A 14,976-nucleotide genomic window follows, 5' to 3' on the forward strand; every position below is an offset into this window, starting at 1 on the left:
CATCGTCATGTTCCTATCTATAGTTGTTGTCCTAGGTGTTTGTGGAGGAAGATAATTATAATGGGTTGGTAGGCTGTGTTCAAGCTCCTCAAGTTTGGGTCTTCATAGATGTGGTTCATTTCCTCTTTTGTTGATTTCTGGTCTTTTATTCCTCGCTCAAATAATACAAAAATCATTTATCAAGCATCCATTATCTATTTGATTATATGGTCTCATCAGAACAACTGGGTTTGGAATAAATCCTCCTCCTCTACTGGTTTAATTTTTACCAATGCTACAATGCTCGTCCCTAGTTTGACTCAAGCCCAGTTGGCCTCTTCGGGTAGTTTTAGCTCAATATGACCTATTGTTGACCGATGGTCTCCTACGCTATCAGGTTCCCTAAAGTGTAACATCGATACGACATTGTTTGAGTAAACCTCATCGACTAGTTTTGGCTTTGTCCTTTGTGATTCTAGTGGTGTGTTGGTCGTTATCTCCTTTAGCCTTCCCATCCGCATTGATCCCTCATCACTGAAAGCTTGAGCGTCAGGGAAGCTCTTAGTTGTCTTAAGGAAAATGGGTATAAGGACGTGTTGGTATAATCTAACTCTCAATTATACGTTAGTCGCTTTTACTGTCAAACGAAGTTGGATTCTGTGTTTGGTATGATTCTTTCTAATTGCCAATCGATTTGTACAGAGCTAGAGAATTGCTCTACAAGTTTTATTAGACGATAAATGAATCACGCTAACACACAATCTTATTAGAGCGGTTGGTTTTGAGTTTGTCCATGAAATTTAGGATCCATCCCAACTTCAATTATGGTTGACGAGCATAAGTAACATGCTAGAAGTATTTTTATAGTTAAAAAAACATTACTTTTATACTTTTTGTGATGAAATAATTACTTTTATATTTTATCGCATAAATTGTTGAACTACGCTTCGAACGATCAATCAACCACACAGAGAAACAAAGTACACAAAGATCACAGATTGGATCTTGAAACAACAATCAAAAGAATACACACAGAATTTACCCTGGTTCGGCTTAACTGCCTACATCCAGCAACTTCACTAATCAATGGAGATTACAACAAGATTGAAACAGTTTCTCCTTTTCCAGAAACTCTCGTGTTTTCCCAATCCCCAATTCAGATTATCACAGTGTACACTTATGACTTAGTCTAAGAATCTCTCGTATGAAACTACTTCCCAACCCAGACCTTTTATAGCCTTTACAAAGTTGTGAAAATACCCAAAATATCCTTACTCAAAATGTACTAACTCAACAAGACCTACTGACCAGTGGTAACACAGCAAGACCATGTTGACCTGTATTATCACCTCAGTACCATGCTGACCACAGCCATGCTGACTTGATAACTCAGCATTTCGACTTTTTGATTTTACTCTTGCTGACGGGTTGACTTACAATTACGCTGACTTGTTGCTCAGCATCATCATCAGCAAGTGATAGAAAACAACGACTTACAATCTCCACCTTGTCTTCCTATTCACTCCATCAACTAGTGAAGAAAATACACTCAAGGACCACTGACCATCCTAACCAGTTTCAAGCAATGTTCAAATTTATTACTTGAAACAGATTTGGTCAGCATGTCGGCTGGGTTATCCTCAGTTCCCACTTTCACCACCTGAACAGTACCAGTGCTAATCACATCCCTGACGAAATGCATTCTCACATCTATGTGTTTGGATTGCTCGTGAAAAACTTGATGTTTTGACAGATGTATAGCTCCTTGGCTATCACAGTAAATCTTCAAACCATCAATCTGTGTCACTCCAAGTTCCGTTAAGACTCCTCTCAGCCACATAGCTTCCTTTACTGCCTCTGTAACAGCAATAAACTCTGCCTCGGTTGTTGACAAAGTCACAACTGACTGTAGACTTGCCCTCCAACTTATTGCAGTTCCAAACACAGTGAATACGTACCCGGTTTGGGATTTTCTGGTGTCAATGCTACCAGTATAATCAGAATCAACAAAACCTGCTACATCATCCACTAGGGCTTCAGCTCCACCATAACTCAAACCTTTACTCAATGAGCCTTTGACATACCTCAGCACCCACTTCACTGCTGACCAATGAGCTCTTCCTGGATTTGCCATGAACCTGCTAATGAGACTCACAGCATGAGCCAAATCTGGACGTGTACAGACCATCGCATACATTAGACAGCCTACAACACTCGAATATGGCACCCTCTCCATGTCTTCCTTTTCCTCATCAGTTTGAGGACTTTGCTTACTGCTCAGCTTGAAGTGACTTGCAAGTGGAGTGAGAACGGCCTTTGAATTCGTCATACCAAAACGTTTTAACACCTTGCTCAGATAAACTGACTGACTTAGGAATAGCTTCTTTCTTCCTCTGTCTCGAGAAATTTGCATCCCTAAAATTTTTCGTGCTGACCCGAGATCCTTCATCTCAAACCGTGTGTTTAGTTGTGCCTTTAACTAATTTATGGTTGCTTTGTTTTGACAAGCTATAAGCATGTCATCAACATATAACAAGAGATAAATCTTAGAGCCATCACTAAGGTCTCTACTATACACACACCAGTCATAACTAGACCTATGAAAGTCCTGACTTATCATAAACTCATCGAACTTCATGTACCACTGTCTAGGGGACTGTTTCAGACCATATAGAGACTTCTTAAGCAAACATACCCGCTGGTCTTTATCTCCTATTTCAAAACCCTCTGGTTGTTGCATATATATGACCTCATCCAGGTTTCCATGAAGAAAAGCTGTTTTGACATCTAAGTGTTCTAATTCTAGATCAAAACGAGCTACAAGAGAGAGAATAATCCTAATAGACCTATGTTTAACAACCGGTGAATAGATTTCATTAAAGTCTATACCTTCCTGCTGAGTAAACCCTTTGGCCACCAACCTAGCTTTAAACCTAGGTTCCTCTACACCAGGTATCCCTTCCTTTCTTTTAAACACCCACCTTGAACCGACCAACTTCTTATCAAAAGGTTTATCTACCAAAATCCAAGTTTCATTTTTATCAAGGGATTTTATCTCATCCTTCATAGCATTAAGCCACTGTTCCTTGTCAACCGAATTCACAGCTTCCCTATAGGTTACAGGTTCAGACTCTTGTACTTCCTTAGCAACACTAAATGCATAAGCTACAAGGTCCTCAAAACCATATCTAACCGGGGCCCTAGGGACTCTTCTTTCACGGTCTCTAACAAGTCTATAGCTTTGACTGGACTCAGTATCATTACCATCACTGACTTCTTGCTCGGTTTTACGGGTGTTTTCACTATTTTCTTCAAGCTCCACCTCATTCTTAACACTCTCAAGGTTTTGAATGGACTTAGGACTACTCGGTTCTAACTGAGTTTTTTCTTGGTTTTTCGGATAAGGAAAATCCATCTCATTGAACACAACATTTCTGCTGACTATGGATTTCTTATAACCAGATTCTAGGCACCACAACTTATAGCCCTTGACTCCTATAGGGTAGCCTATAAAAACACATCTTAGAGCCCGAGGTTCTAATTTTCCCTGTCTAACGTGTGCAAAAGCTGAACAACCAAACACTCTAAGTTTTCCATAATCCTCTGGGTAATCAGACCACATTTGCATAGGTGTTTTAAAACCTATAGCAGATGATGGGCACCTATTGATTAGGTAACACGCAGTTTGCACTGCTTCAGCCCAGAAAGACTTAGGGAGACTGGATTGGATTAACATGCACCTAACTCTTTCTAGGATAGTCCTATTATACCTCTCTGCTAGGCCATTCTGCTGTGGAGTTCCAGGAACGGTATGATGTTTAGTTATACCTGACTTCTTGCACAAAGTGATGAAATCTTTGTCAAGAAACTCCAAACCATTGTCGGTTCTCAACCTTTTGATTTTCTTTCCTGTTTGGTTTTCCACTAACACTTTCCAATCCTTGAACGTTTGCAAAGCCTCATTCTTATGAGCTAGAATATAAACCCATACTCTTCTAGAGTAATCATCAATAAGAGTCATAAAATAGGTCCTCCCACCATGAGACTTAGTTCTTGTTGGCCCCCATAGGTCAGAGTGAATGTACTCAAGAATGTCCTGGGTTCTATGTATTGCTGACTTAGGAAACTTGACTTTACTAGACTTCCCTAAGACACAGTTCTCACAGAAATCTATCTTTCCTATGTGATCTTTACCAAGACAACCCTGCTTCCTAAGTTCATGTAAACCAACTTCACTCACGTGACCTAGTCTAAGGTGCCAAATATTGGTTCTATCAGTTTTAGACTCGGTGAGATTTGCGGTAGAGACTAACACAGTACTACCTAGGAGTGTGTATAGGCCATTACTCATGGTACCTTTCATAACAACTAAAGGTCCTCTAGATATCCTTATGATACCCCCTTCGGCTCTATAATTGTATCCTTGTTTATCAAGCGTACCTAAAGAAATTAAATTTCTTTTCAGTTCTGGCACATACCTCACACCGGTCATAATCCTTTCTTGACCATCGAACATCTTCAGCCTAATGGAGCCTTGACCCAGTACCTTGCACAACTTGTTGTTGCCTAGAAGAACCCTCCCACCTTCCTCTTGAAAGTCTTCGAACCACGTCCTGTTGGGAGTCATATGGAACGTACATCCGCTGTCCAAGATCCAGTCAGTGTTTGGATCTTTATCAGTGACAGCAAGGACCTCAGCGCTCTCATAACCTTCTTCTACCACAGCGGCTTCACCTTGATCTTTAGGCTGACCTAGACTCTTGTTCCTCTCAGGACAGTTTTTCCTGAAATGTCCTTCCTTATGGCAGTGAAAACACTTGTAGACCTTGCCTTCTTTATTGCTTGAGGATGTAGTTTTGGACTTTTTCCTGTTCTTGTTCTTTGGCTTGTGAGAGTCCTTTTTCTCAGACCTTCCACGAACAAACAATCCTTCTGCAGCTTCAGTGTTGGTGTTGGCCTCAATCTGTTTTGACTTTAGCGCCATCAGAACTTCTTCCAGACTTAGTGTTTCTCTAGCGTACTTCATGGTTTCAATAAAATGACTGAAAGACTGGGGTAAAGAATTCAAGATCATTATGGCCTGATCTTCATCTTCAATCTTTACCTCTATGTTCTCTAGGTCAATTATGATCTTTGAGAAATCATCAAGATATTCTTCTACTGGCTTGTCCTCGTTCATCTTGAAGCCGAAAAGCTTTCCCTTAAGATAAACCCGATTGGTGAGTGTCTTCGTCATGTACAACTGTTCAAGCTTGAGCCAAACCCCAGCAGCTGAGGTTTCCTTCGAAACTTCTCTTAGCACTTTATTGCCAAGATACAGGACGATCGTACTGTAAGCCAATTCAAGAAGATCTTCTTTCTCCTCCTTCGTCATTGTCGCCAGAAATTCCTTCTCGCCCTTCAGAGCCTTCGCAACCTTCATTTGAACCAAGATTGCCTTCATCCTCTGTCTCCATAGAGCAAAATCTCCCTTACCATTGAAACGCTCGATCTCGATCTTTGTAAAACCCATTGCTCTGTTCTTGATTAGCTCTGATACCAATTGTTGAACTACGCTTCGAACGATCAATCAACCACACAGAGAAACAAAGTACACAAAGATCACAGATTGGATCTTGAAACAACAATCAAAAGAATACACACAGAATTTACCCTGGTTCGGCTTAACTGCCTACATCCAGCAACTTCACTAATCAATGGAGATTACAACAAGATTGAAACAGTTTCTCCTTTTCCAGAAACTCTCGTGTTTTCCCAATCCCCAATTCAGATTATCACAGTGTACACTTATGACTTAGTCTAAGAATCTCTCGTATGAAACTACTTCCCAACCCAGACCTTTTATAGCCTTTACAAAGTTGTGAAAATACCCAAAATATCCTTACTCAAAATGTACTAACTCAGCAAGACCTACTGACCAGTGGTAACACAGCAAGACCATGTTGACCTGTATTATCACCTCAGTACCATGCTGACCACAGCCATGCTGACTTGATAACTCAGCATTCCGACTTCTTGATTTTACTCTTGCTGACGGGTTGACTTACAATTACGCTGACTTGTTGACTCAGCATCATCATCAGCAAGTGATAGAAAACAACGACTTACATAAATAAAATAATAAATATTCATATCTAGTTTACACTGTTTTGCTGATGAAGAATTATGGTATTATTTTGTCAAAACAAATAATGTGTTTGTTGATATATCGATAACTTTTTTTGTTGATATTGACAAATTTGACCATTAACAATTTCAAAATAAAAAATTTTAAGAATTTAATGATATTTTAAACAACTTTAATTCTTAAACATTTTAGTTTTGAGGTAATTTAGGTGTTGTTTGGTAAAGAGGGAAAAAATTAATGTTTAGAGAGACAAAGCTCCAAAAATGATAATTCTGGAAAATAATAAATATAGTTTCATAGATACTAAACAACTTTAATTCTTAAAATTATTTACGACCAAATTTGTCAATCCAAAAATTATCGATTTGCAAATATCAATAAACACAATCCTCATTTTGAAAAAAAAAATCACATTTCTATCTATAAAACTAGCGTAACCATAGATTTTTTTTTTTTGTTGGATATACGTCTTAAAAAAACCAACAAAACCATGCTATATTCAGATCCCATCTCAAAGTTTTTTTTAATATAATATTTATTTAGGTTTCTCAAAATGTTTAAGCTGGAATCTGGAGGTAGATTATTAAAGTATAAAGAAAATTTTGGACTAAAACTTAGGGGCGTTTGGTTCGGGGTCTTTAGGAATGGAAATGGGAATGGGAGGGTTTCATTCCCTTTGTTCTTGTTTGTTTAACAAAAAAATTAATTCCCTTTACCCATTTTAGATTATAGGATTACCCCACTTTAGGTTAATCAATTACCCCAAATCTTGTAGGGAATTGGATTCCCTTTCCCAATTTGTTTGTTCTTTTTATTTTATCGAACCACAAATCTCTGAAATTTATGAAATTCTAGAATTTCTAAAATTTTTGAAATTCCAGAATTTTCAAAAAGTCCAAAATTTCTGAAATTTCTAAAATTTCAGAATTTCTGGAATTTCAGAATTTGAAAAATTCCAGAATTTTTGAACTTCCAAAATTTCTAGAATTTCAGAATATCTGGAATTTCAGCATTTCTAAAATTCCAGAAATTCTAGATTCTGGAATTTCAGAATTTCCAAAATTCTAGAATTTCCGGATTCTGGAATTTCAAAATTTTTGAAATTCCAGAATTTTCGGATTCTGGAATTTTAAAAATTCCAGAATTTCAAAAATTTTAAATTCAAGTTCCAAAATTTTCAGAATTTAACAATTTTTGAAGTTCAAGAATTTTTTGAAATTCTAGAAATCTGAAAGTTCAAAAATTCCAGAGGTTTGAAATTGTATTCCCTTTCCTAAACATAACCAAACACATAGGGGGATCAATGCTTATTCCTTTCCTTCTTTTGGTTTCCCTTTCTTCATTCATTTTTCCTTACCTCATGTGAACTAATTAAACTCTTATATGGTTTCAAGAATTGAGCTTTTGATCATTTTTTTTACTAAGCCTATAAATTTTAATTTTCACACATATTAAACCACTCAATAATGACTCCATTGGTGAATGACTCAATCTGTATAAAATTTAAAAATCAAGGGTTTAATCCTTAAAATCTTAAAAATTCATGACTTATTAGTCATGTGTTTCGAAATTTGTTTACTTAATTATCTTATTATTTTTATTCAAGATAAATAAAAAAAATCAGTTTTTTTTTCTAAATTTTGAATACATGTCCAACGATTAAAGAAATTGAATGAAAAAAACAAGAGATCCATATTGAGTACTGCCTTGGGAGGAAGAACTGAGAGTAGCTCGCAACAACAGGTGGCTGGAATTCAACGTAAGGTGCTAGAAATGGGGAGACGGACGATCAATTCCGTGGAGTAGAGGGCGATCAATTCTAAGGAGTAGAGGGCGATCAATTCCGTGGCAGCAGCCGAGAAGGGGGTGGCTCAAGTGTAATATCGACGGAGCCATGTTTCAAGAGGAGGGTCGTAGTGGTTGGGGGCGGTGATTCGAGATGAGGAGGTAGAGACGATGGCAGGGGCGAGCGGTTTATTTGCGGGAGTATACACGTCACAGATGGTGGAAGCTTTGGCCTTGCGCGAAACGTTACAATTGCGCTGAAAGTAGATACATTGCAGGTAGAGATGGATGCTAAGACTGTAGTTGATGGAATAAACTCGTGTGAGAATCATATCTCAGCCGTAGGAGACGTGGTGGAGGATTGCAAGGAACTGCTAAGTAATAAGACATTTTCAATGTTTTTTGTCCCGAGACTAGCGAATAGGATAGCGCATCAAATTGCAAGGCGTGCTCTTTCCAATGCTAGTTTTTATTCTTTTGTTGATAAGTCGGATTGGCTAATACCTGTTTTAAACAATGATTTGATTCATTCATTAATATAATTCTTTAGTTCGTTCTCAAAAAAAAAAAAAAAAAAAAAAAACAAGAGATCCATGAAAATGACTTTGTAATTTTTACTTTAAACACTACTATTTGAATTAATAATTGAATTTGGAATTTCACTTCCAAACTAATAAATAAAAAAAATCATTAAAATAAGTTATCGTAATATACAAACATCTTATATTTGCAAACTTATAATAAATTGAACATATTCAATTCATGTTTTTTATTATTATTATAAACTTATTGATTAAACCGCTAATCTTTATAGCTTTTTATTTATTAATAACTCGTAATCTTTCATTCACTAACAGTTTACCTAAGAGAACCATTAGTAAAACGCCCAATGTGTATAAAAACCAAAATTCAAAGGTTTATTCTAAAAAAAAATAAATGATCAATGGTTCAATTCTCAAAACCATGAAAATTTAAGAGCTTAATTACGAGATATAGTCAAAATTTTAACTAGAAGTGTATTTATTTAAGAATTCCTAAATAGAAGAAAAAAATTACAGTTTTACTAAAAAGAATTCAGATAAGTTGAATGGAAAAATATTTCTCTTTCAATAATAAATTACAAATTATTTGTGTGTCCATTATTTCACTAAAAATCCAAAATAATGTTTATAAATTTTGTATATTCAATAAATTATTTAGTAACTAACAAATTAATTCTAAATAAAAATTTATTGATGATTGAAATGAGAAGCGAGAAATTATGGATTTAAACTCATCGTTTTAACCAAAAAAACTCAAATTATGAATTTCTTTCTATTTTCCTGATATTCCAAATGATGTGATATTGGTTATGAAAAAGAGATAATAACCAAATCAACAAGTTTTCCCGATCTATCTTAAGAAATTAATAGAATCAAATAACAAACATAAATTGGTGATAACAAACCAATCCCAAAGAATTAAAGACAATGAAAGGAGATCTGACCTTACACCTTCGAATAATTAAATTGGAACCTGAGTGTTTGGCGATTCACAAGTACCTTACCAAAATACTTGTTCACGATCAAGATAATATTGCAAGAATGATGACCCGGTCTCTCAAGCTCACAATAAAGAATTCAATCCCGGATTGAAAATAATTCCCAAAGGAAAAGAAGAACTTTTGTTCATAAAAATATTGATTTCTGATTGATAAAAATAATGAAGAATATAAGCCTTTATATAGGCTACAAAATAAACCTAAACCTAAACTAAAAAGGAAGTTGAATCCTAGTGCACCAAGGTAAAAGAAATCCTAATTAGACAAGGAAAAACATTAAATTCGTTTTTGTCCTTTAGAGCCCAATTTCAGCCCACTAATTAACATTATTTGGGCCTTTTAATTAGCTAGAAATAAGCCCAATCAAACCTATAAGGTTATAGCATTAATTTTAATGAGTCCCAATGGGTTTTGCACATGCCAAACACATGCAAGTCCAAAGCTTCTCTTAAAATATGATCAACCTTTTTACATATCACTATTATGGGCTTGGGCTTGGATACAACACAAAAACACACCATCTTTAATGACTTCGCTAGAATTCATTCCTTGTTTAAAGAAGCTCAAGATGAGTCCATTAAGCATTTGTTGGTCTTTCTTTGCACGATTCTTCGTCATAGGTCCAATTGACAGCTCCAATGGATCCCTCATGCTTCTACTAGGCTCCTTAACTCCAAGCTCCTTTGTTCCATGCTCTTGTGCTTTTGATATCACATCATTCCCTCTCTCTTGAAAAGGATTTGTCCTCAAATCTTCATCTCCTACATCAAACAAAGATAAATCAGCCACATTAAAAGTTGCATGCACACTATACTCACCTGGCAAGTCGAGCTTGTAGGCATTATCCCCAATTCGTGCGACTACTTGAAATGGACCATCGCCTCTAGGATGTAGCTTTGATTTTCTCTGAGCGGGGAACCTTTCCTTGCGCATATGCAACCACACCCAATCACCGGGTTCAAATAGAACACATTGTCGACCCTTGTTAGCTTGCTTTGCATAATGCTCATTCTTCTTCTCCAGTTGTTGTTTCACTTGTTCATGTAACTTAAGCACCATTTCTGCCTTTTTCTTTCCATCTAAACTTTTCCTTTCATCAACAGGCAAAGGGATCAAGTCTAATGGTGTCAAAGGATTAAAACCATAAACAATTTCAAATGGTGAGAAGTTAGTAGATGAATGTATAGCCCTATTATAAGCGAACTCAATAAATGGTAGGCATTCTTCCCATGACTTAAGATTCTTTTGAATAACTGCCCTAAGAAGTTGTCCTAAAGTTCTATTTACTACTTCGGTTTGACCATCAGTTTGAGGGTGACAAGAAGTAGAAAACAACAGTTTAGTCCCCAATTTATTCCACAAAGTCTTCCAAAAATAGCTTAAAAACTTAGGATCTCTATCACTAACTATACTCTTTGGCATCCCATGCAGACGAACAACCTCTCTAAAGAACAAGTTAGCAATATTAATAGCATCATCAGTTTTATGGCATGGTATGAAATGTGCCATCTTAGAAAAGCGATCTACAACCACAAATATGGAATCATTACCTCTCTTAGACCTAGGTAAAGCCATCACAAAATCCATGGATATAGCAGTCCAAGGTTCATTCGGCACAGGTAATGGAGTGTATAAACCATGAGGCATAACTCTAGACTTAGCTTTCTTACAATTAATACAACTAGCACATATTCTTTCCACATCACGTTTCATATGAGGCCAAAAGAAATGTTCAGAAATCATGTCCAAAGTCTTAGCAACCCCAAAATGCCCCATCAAGCCTCCACCGTGGGCTTCCCTCACAAGAAATTCTCTATGTGAACATTTAGGCATGCATAATCGATTATCTCTAAATAAGTAGCCCTCATGTCTATAAAATTTTCCAAAAGCAGTAAGTTCACAAGCTTTATAAATAGATGCAAAGTCTAGATCATCAACATATAATTCTTTGATATACTCAAATCCTAAACACTTAGCATGCATCACATTCAATAAGCTAACTCTCCTACTTAATGCATCAGCAACTACGTTTTCCTTCCCTTGCTTATACTTAATCACATAAGGAAACGTCTCTATAAATTCCACCCACTTGGCATGTCTTCGGTTCAATTTTTGTTGACCCTTAAGATGTTTCAAGGATTCATGATCGGTGTGGATCACAAACTCTTTAGGCCATAAATAATGTTGCCACATTTGCAAAGCCCTAACTAATGCATAGAGTTCTTTATCATAAGTGGGATAGTTTAAGGTTGCACCACTAAGTTTTTCACTAAAGAAGGCTATAGGTCGACCCTCTTGCATTAAAACAGCACCAATCCCTACTCCCGACGCATCACACTCAATTTCAAACGATTTATCAAAGTTTGGAAGTGCTAAAACGGGGGCAGAAGTTAGTCTTGCCTTAAGCATCTCAAAAGCATCCTCTTGTGCTTTGCCCCACTTAAAGCCAACATTCTTTTTTATTACCTCGGTTAGTGGTGCGGCAATGGTACTGAAGTTCTTCACAAACCTCCTATAGAAACTCGCCAAGCCATGAAAGCTCCTCACCTCGGTAACTGAATTTGGCGTTGGCCACTCTTGAATGGCTTTCACCTTTTCAATATCAACAGAAACTCCTTGTGCTGAAACAATAAAACCCAAAAACACAACTTTCTCCATGCAAAATGAGCACTTAGAAAGGTTAGCGTATAATTTCTGTTCTCTCAAAACATCTAATACAACCTTAACATGTTCTATGTGTTCTGCCTCAGATTTAGAATAGATAAGAATGTCATCAAAATAAACAACAACAAATTTACCTATAAACTCTCTCAAAACATGATTCATTAATCTCATGAAAGTACTAGGTGCATTTGTTAAACCGAAAGGCATAACTAACCACTCATATAAACCATGCTTAGTCTTAAAAGCCGTTTTCCATTCATCTCCTAATGACATGCGAATCTGATGGTACCCACTCTTAAGATCTATTTTAGTGAAAATAACAGCCCCATTTAATTCATCCAACATATCATCTAACCTAGGGATAGGATGACGATACTTTACCGTGATTTTATTGACGGCTCTACAATCGATGCACATCCGCCAAGTTCCATCTTTCTTTGGTACTAGGATGACTGGTACAGCACACGGACTCATAGATTCACGAATCAACCCTTTTGCCATTAGTTCCTCGACTTGCCTTTGTAGTTCTTTTGTCTCCTCAGGGTTACTTCTATAGGCTGGTCGATTTGGAATTTGTGCTCCGGGAACAAAGTCAATTTGATGCTCAATTCCTCGAATCGGGGGTAACTTATTAGGCATCTCTTCGGGGAATAAATCCTTGAATTCCTGCAAAAGAGGGGAAATACTAGAAGGAAGGTTAGACTGACTTACAGAAGATAAACAAAAACTCTTACAATAAAATAATAATAAATTTTTGTTTTCAAAATCAGTTTGCTTTACATCCCTCAATTTAGCATATAAAGATAGATTTTGGCTTTTGTTAATGCTCCTCTCTTTTTCTCTCCTCTCACCCTCATTTCTCGACCTCACTAATGCCTTTTCACTCACCTCTTCTCTCTTCACACCCTCACTGATTTTATCACTCTTATTTTCCCTCGCCTTAACCTTTTCCCTTCTCACAGATTGTTCTTGTAACATTCTTTGCATGTAGAGCTGATCTTCAAACACTTCAGCAGGTGATAAAGGTGGCAAAATATACTTCTTCCCATCCTTAGCAATAGTAAATTTATTTGTTCGACCATGATGTAGTGCTGATCGATCGAATTGCCAAGGCCTCCCCAATAACACATGACATGCTTGCATAGGTACTACATCACATAATACCTCATCAGAAAAAGAACCAATAGAAAAGTTCAGAAGCACCTGTTTAGTAACTTTGAGTTCGTTACTATCATTCAACCATTGTAACCGATAAGGATTGGGATGTGGAATTGTTGATATCCCTAATCGGCTTGCTAACACATTGCTTACCACATTGCAACAACTTCCTCCATCAATAATTAGTAAGCATGTTTTTCCAAGTATGTTGCAATGAGCATGAAAGATGTGCTCTCGTTGCTCAATGTCACCACTCACTCCCATCTTCAATGTTCTACGAGTGACTAAGTTAACTCCATGTCCTCCTTTACTATCCACCTCTTCTATATCACTACAATCTTCTAAGGTGGGCATATCATCTGATTCATGTTCGGACTCACTTTCGGATATTAACTCACCATGCTTCATAACCATCGCCTTTTGATTCGAACACTCTCTTGCATAGTGCCCTCTCCCTTGGCACTTAAAACACACAATTTCACGAGTTCTTGTGGGTTTTTCAGTAGTTTTGTATTTTGGAGTAGTTCCACCAATTTGCAATTTCCCAAATGCTTTTGAATCAACCTGAGGCGTTTGGTCACTTTTAGAGCTAAATTCAGATTTAGTTTTGAAATTACCTCTTGGATCTGACTTCCATGGAGTGGAAGTAGTGCCTTTGAACTTTGATCTCCCTTTCTCAACCTCTTGAAGTTGTCTCTCAATTTTTATCGCTTTATGGAGCATCTCGTCCATGTGGAAATAAGTTTGTAGCTCAAGAGGGTTGCGAATCTCCCTCTTCATTCCCATGAGAAATCTAACCATGGTAGCTTCCTCATCTTCTTGTATATCAGCTCGGATTAGTGCCATCTCCAATTGTTTGTGATAATCTTCAACAGATTGGTTACCTTGAGACATGGATTGGAGTTCTTTCAACAACTCCTTATAATAGTGAGCCGGCACAAATCTCTTTTTCATGACCTTCTTCAATTCACCCCATGTTCTTATGGGTTCATCACCATCTCTTTTTCTTGTGCGCTTTAATTGGTCCCACCAAACAGCCGCATATTCAGTTAGTTCGGATACTACAAGTTTCACCTTCTTCTCCTCGGAATACTCATGTATGTCAAAGATTGTTTCAACCTTTCGTACCCAATCAAGATACGCCTCTGGGTCACTAGCTCCTCGAAAAGTAGGCATTTTAAGTTTGATAGCATTAAGATTACTATCTTTTCGATCGTTACCCCTTTTTCGGTATCCAAACTGTTCCTCCTCTTCAGACTCGGATAGTTCATCATCAAAATTCAATCTCCCGCGTCCTCCTTTCTTTTGGCTTGATTTCTTTTGGTTTGAAACCAAATCAGCCACAATAGCCCCTAACCTCTTCATCTCACCTACAATAGCTTGTTGCCATTCTTTAGAATCAACATCGTTAACGTTGTCCTTTTTAGGTTCGTTAGACATGACAAAATATATAAAGAATGAAAGAAAAGTGAAATCTAGTCTAAAGCAAGAAAAGAAGAAAAAGAAAGTAAAAGAAGTACCTCACAACCGGTTCAATCACTCTTTTATATTATCTTGATATATCACAAGGATTATCTCGGGTAATATAAATGCCAATGAAGCAAAAGAATGACAAAATAAAGTAGAGCAGAAACTAGAAGCAAAGAAGACTAATATTGTAACGATAACCAAAGTTTAGCACACTAAGAATAGAATAAAAGACGATTTTCGAAGAAGAGACAAA

At 36.9% G+C, this 14,976-nt stretch overlaps 1 protein-coding gene across 1 annotated transcript; it reads right to left on the reverse strand.

Annotated features, from left to right (window-relative positions):
- Window positions 1-299: 299 nt before the first annotated feature.
- On the reverse strand, window positions 300-14,693 carry LOC136229903 (uncharacterized). The gene is made up of 11 exons (XM_066018769.1): window positions 14,586-14,693; window positions 13,188-14,345; window positions 12,500-12,761; window positions 11,436-12,052; window positions 10,531-11,303; window positions 10,250-10,377; window positions 10,104-10,192; window positions 5,084-5,425; window positions 1,718-2,260; window positions 1,417-1,494; window positions 300-548 (listed from the first exon to the last, which is right to left on the reverse strand). Exons 1-11 carry the CDS (start codon window positions 14,691-14,693, stop codon window positions 300-302), a joined length of 4,347 nt encoding a protein of 1,448 aa, XP_065874841.1.
- Window positions 14,694-14,976: the final 283 nt, after the last annotated feature.

The sequence above is a fragment of the Euphorbia lathyris genome, chromosome 5, assembly GCF_963576675.1.
Source record: "Euphorbia lathyris chromosome 5, ddEupLath1.1, whole genome shotgun sequence".
Lineage (NCBI taxonomy): Eukaryota > Viridiplantae > Streptophyta > Magnoliopsida > Malpighiales > Euphorbiaceae > Euphorbia > Euphorbia lathyris.

What these genes read in the sequence shown, in the direction of transcription:
- LOC136229903 (XM_066018769.1), bottom strand. Translation starts at nt 14,693, where the DNA reads ATGTCTAACGAACCTAAAAAGGACAACGTTAACGATGTTGATTCTAAA. An exon ending in CTTGGCAATTCGATCGATCA is followed by an intron (nt 12,762 to 13,187) that starts GCACTACATCAT and finishes CCTCTTTTGCAG; the next exon opens with GAATTCAAGGATTTATTCCC. An exon ending in TTGGCGGATGTGCATCGATT is followed by an intron (nt 12,053 to 12,499) that starts GTAGAGCCGTCA and finishes TTATTGTTTCAG; the next exon opens with CACAAGGAGTTTCTGTTGAT.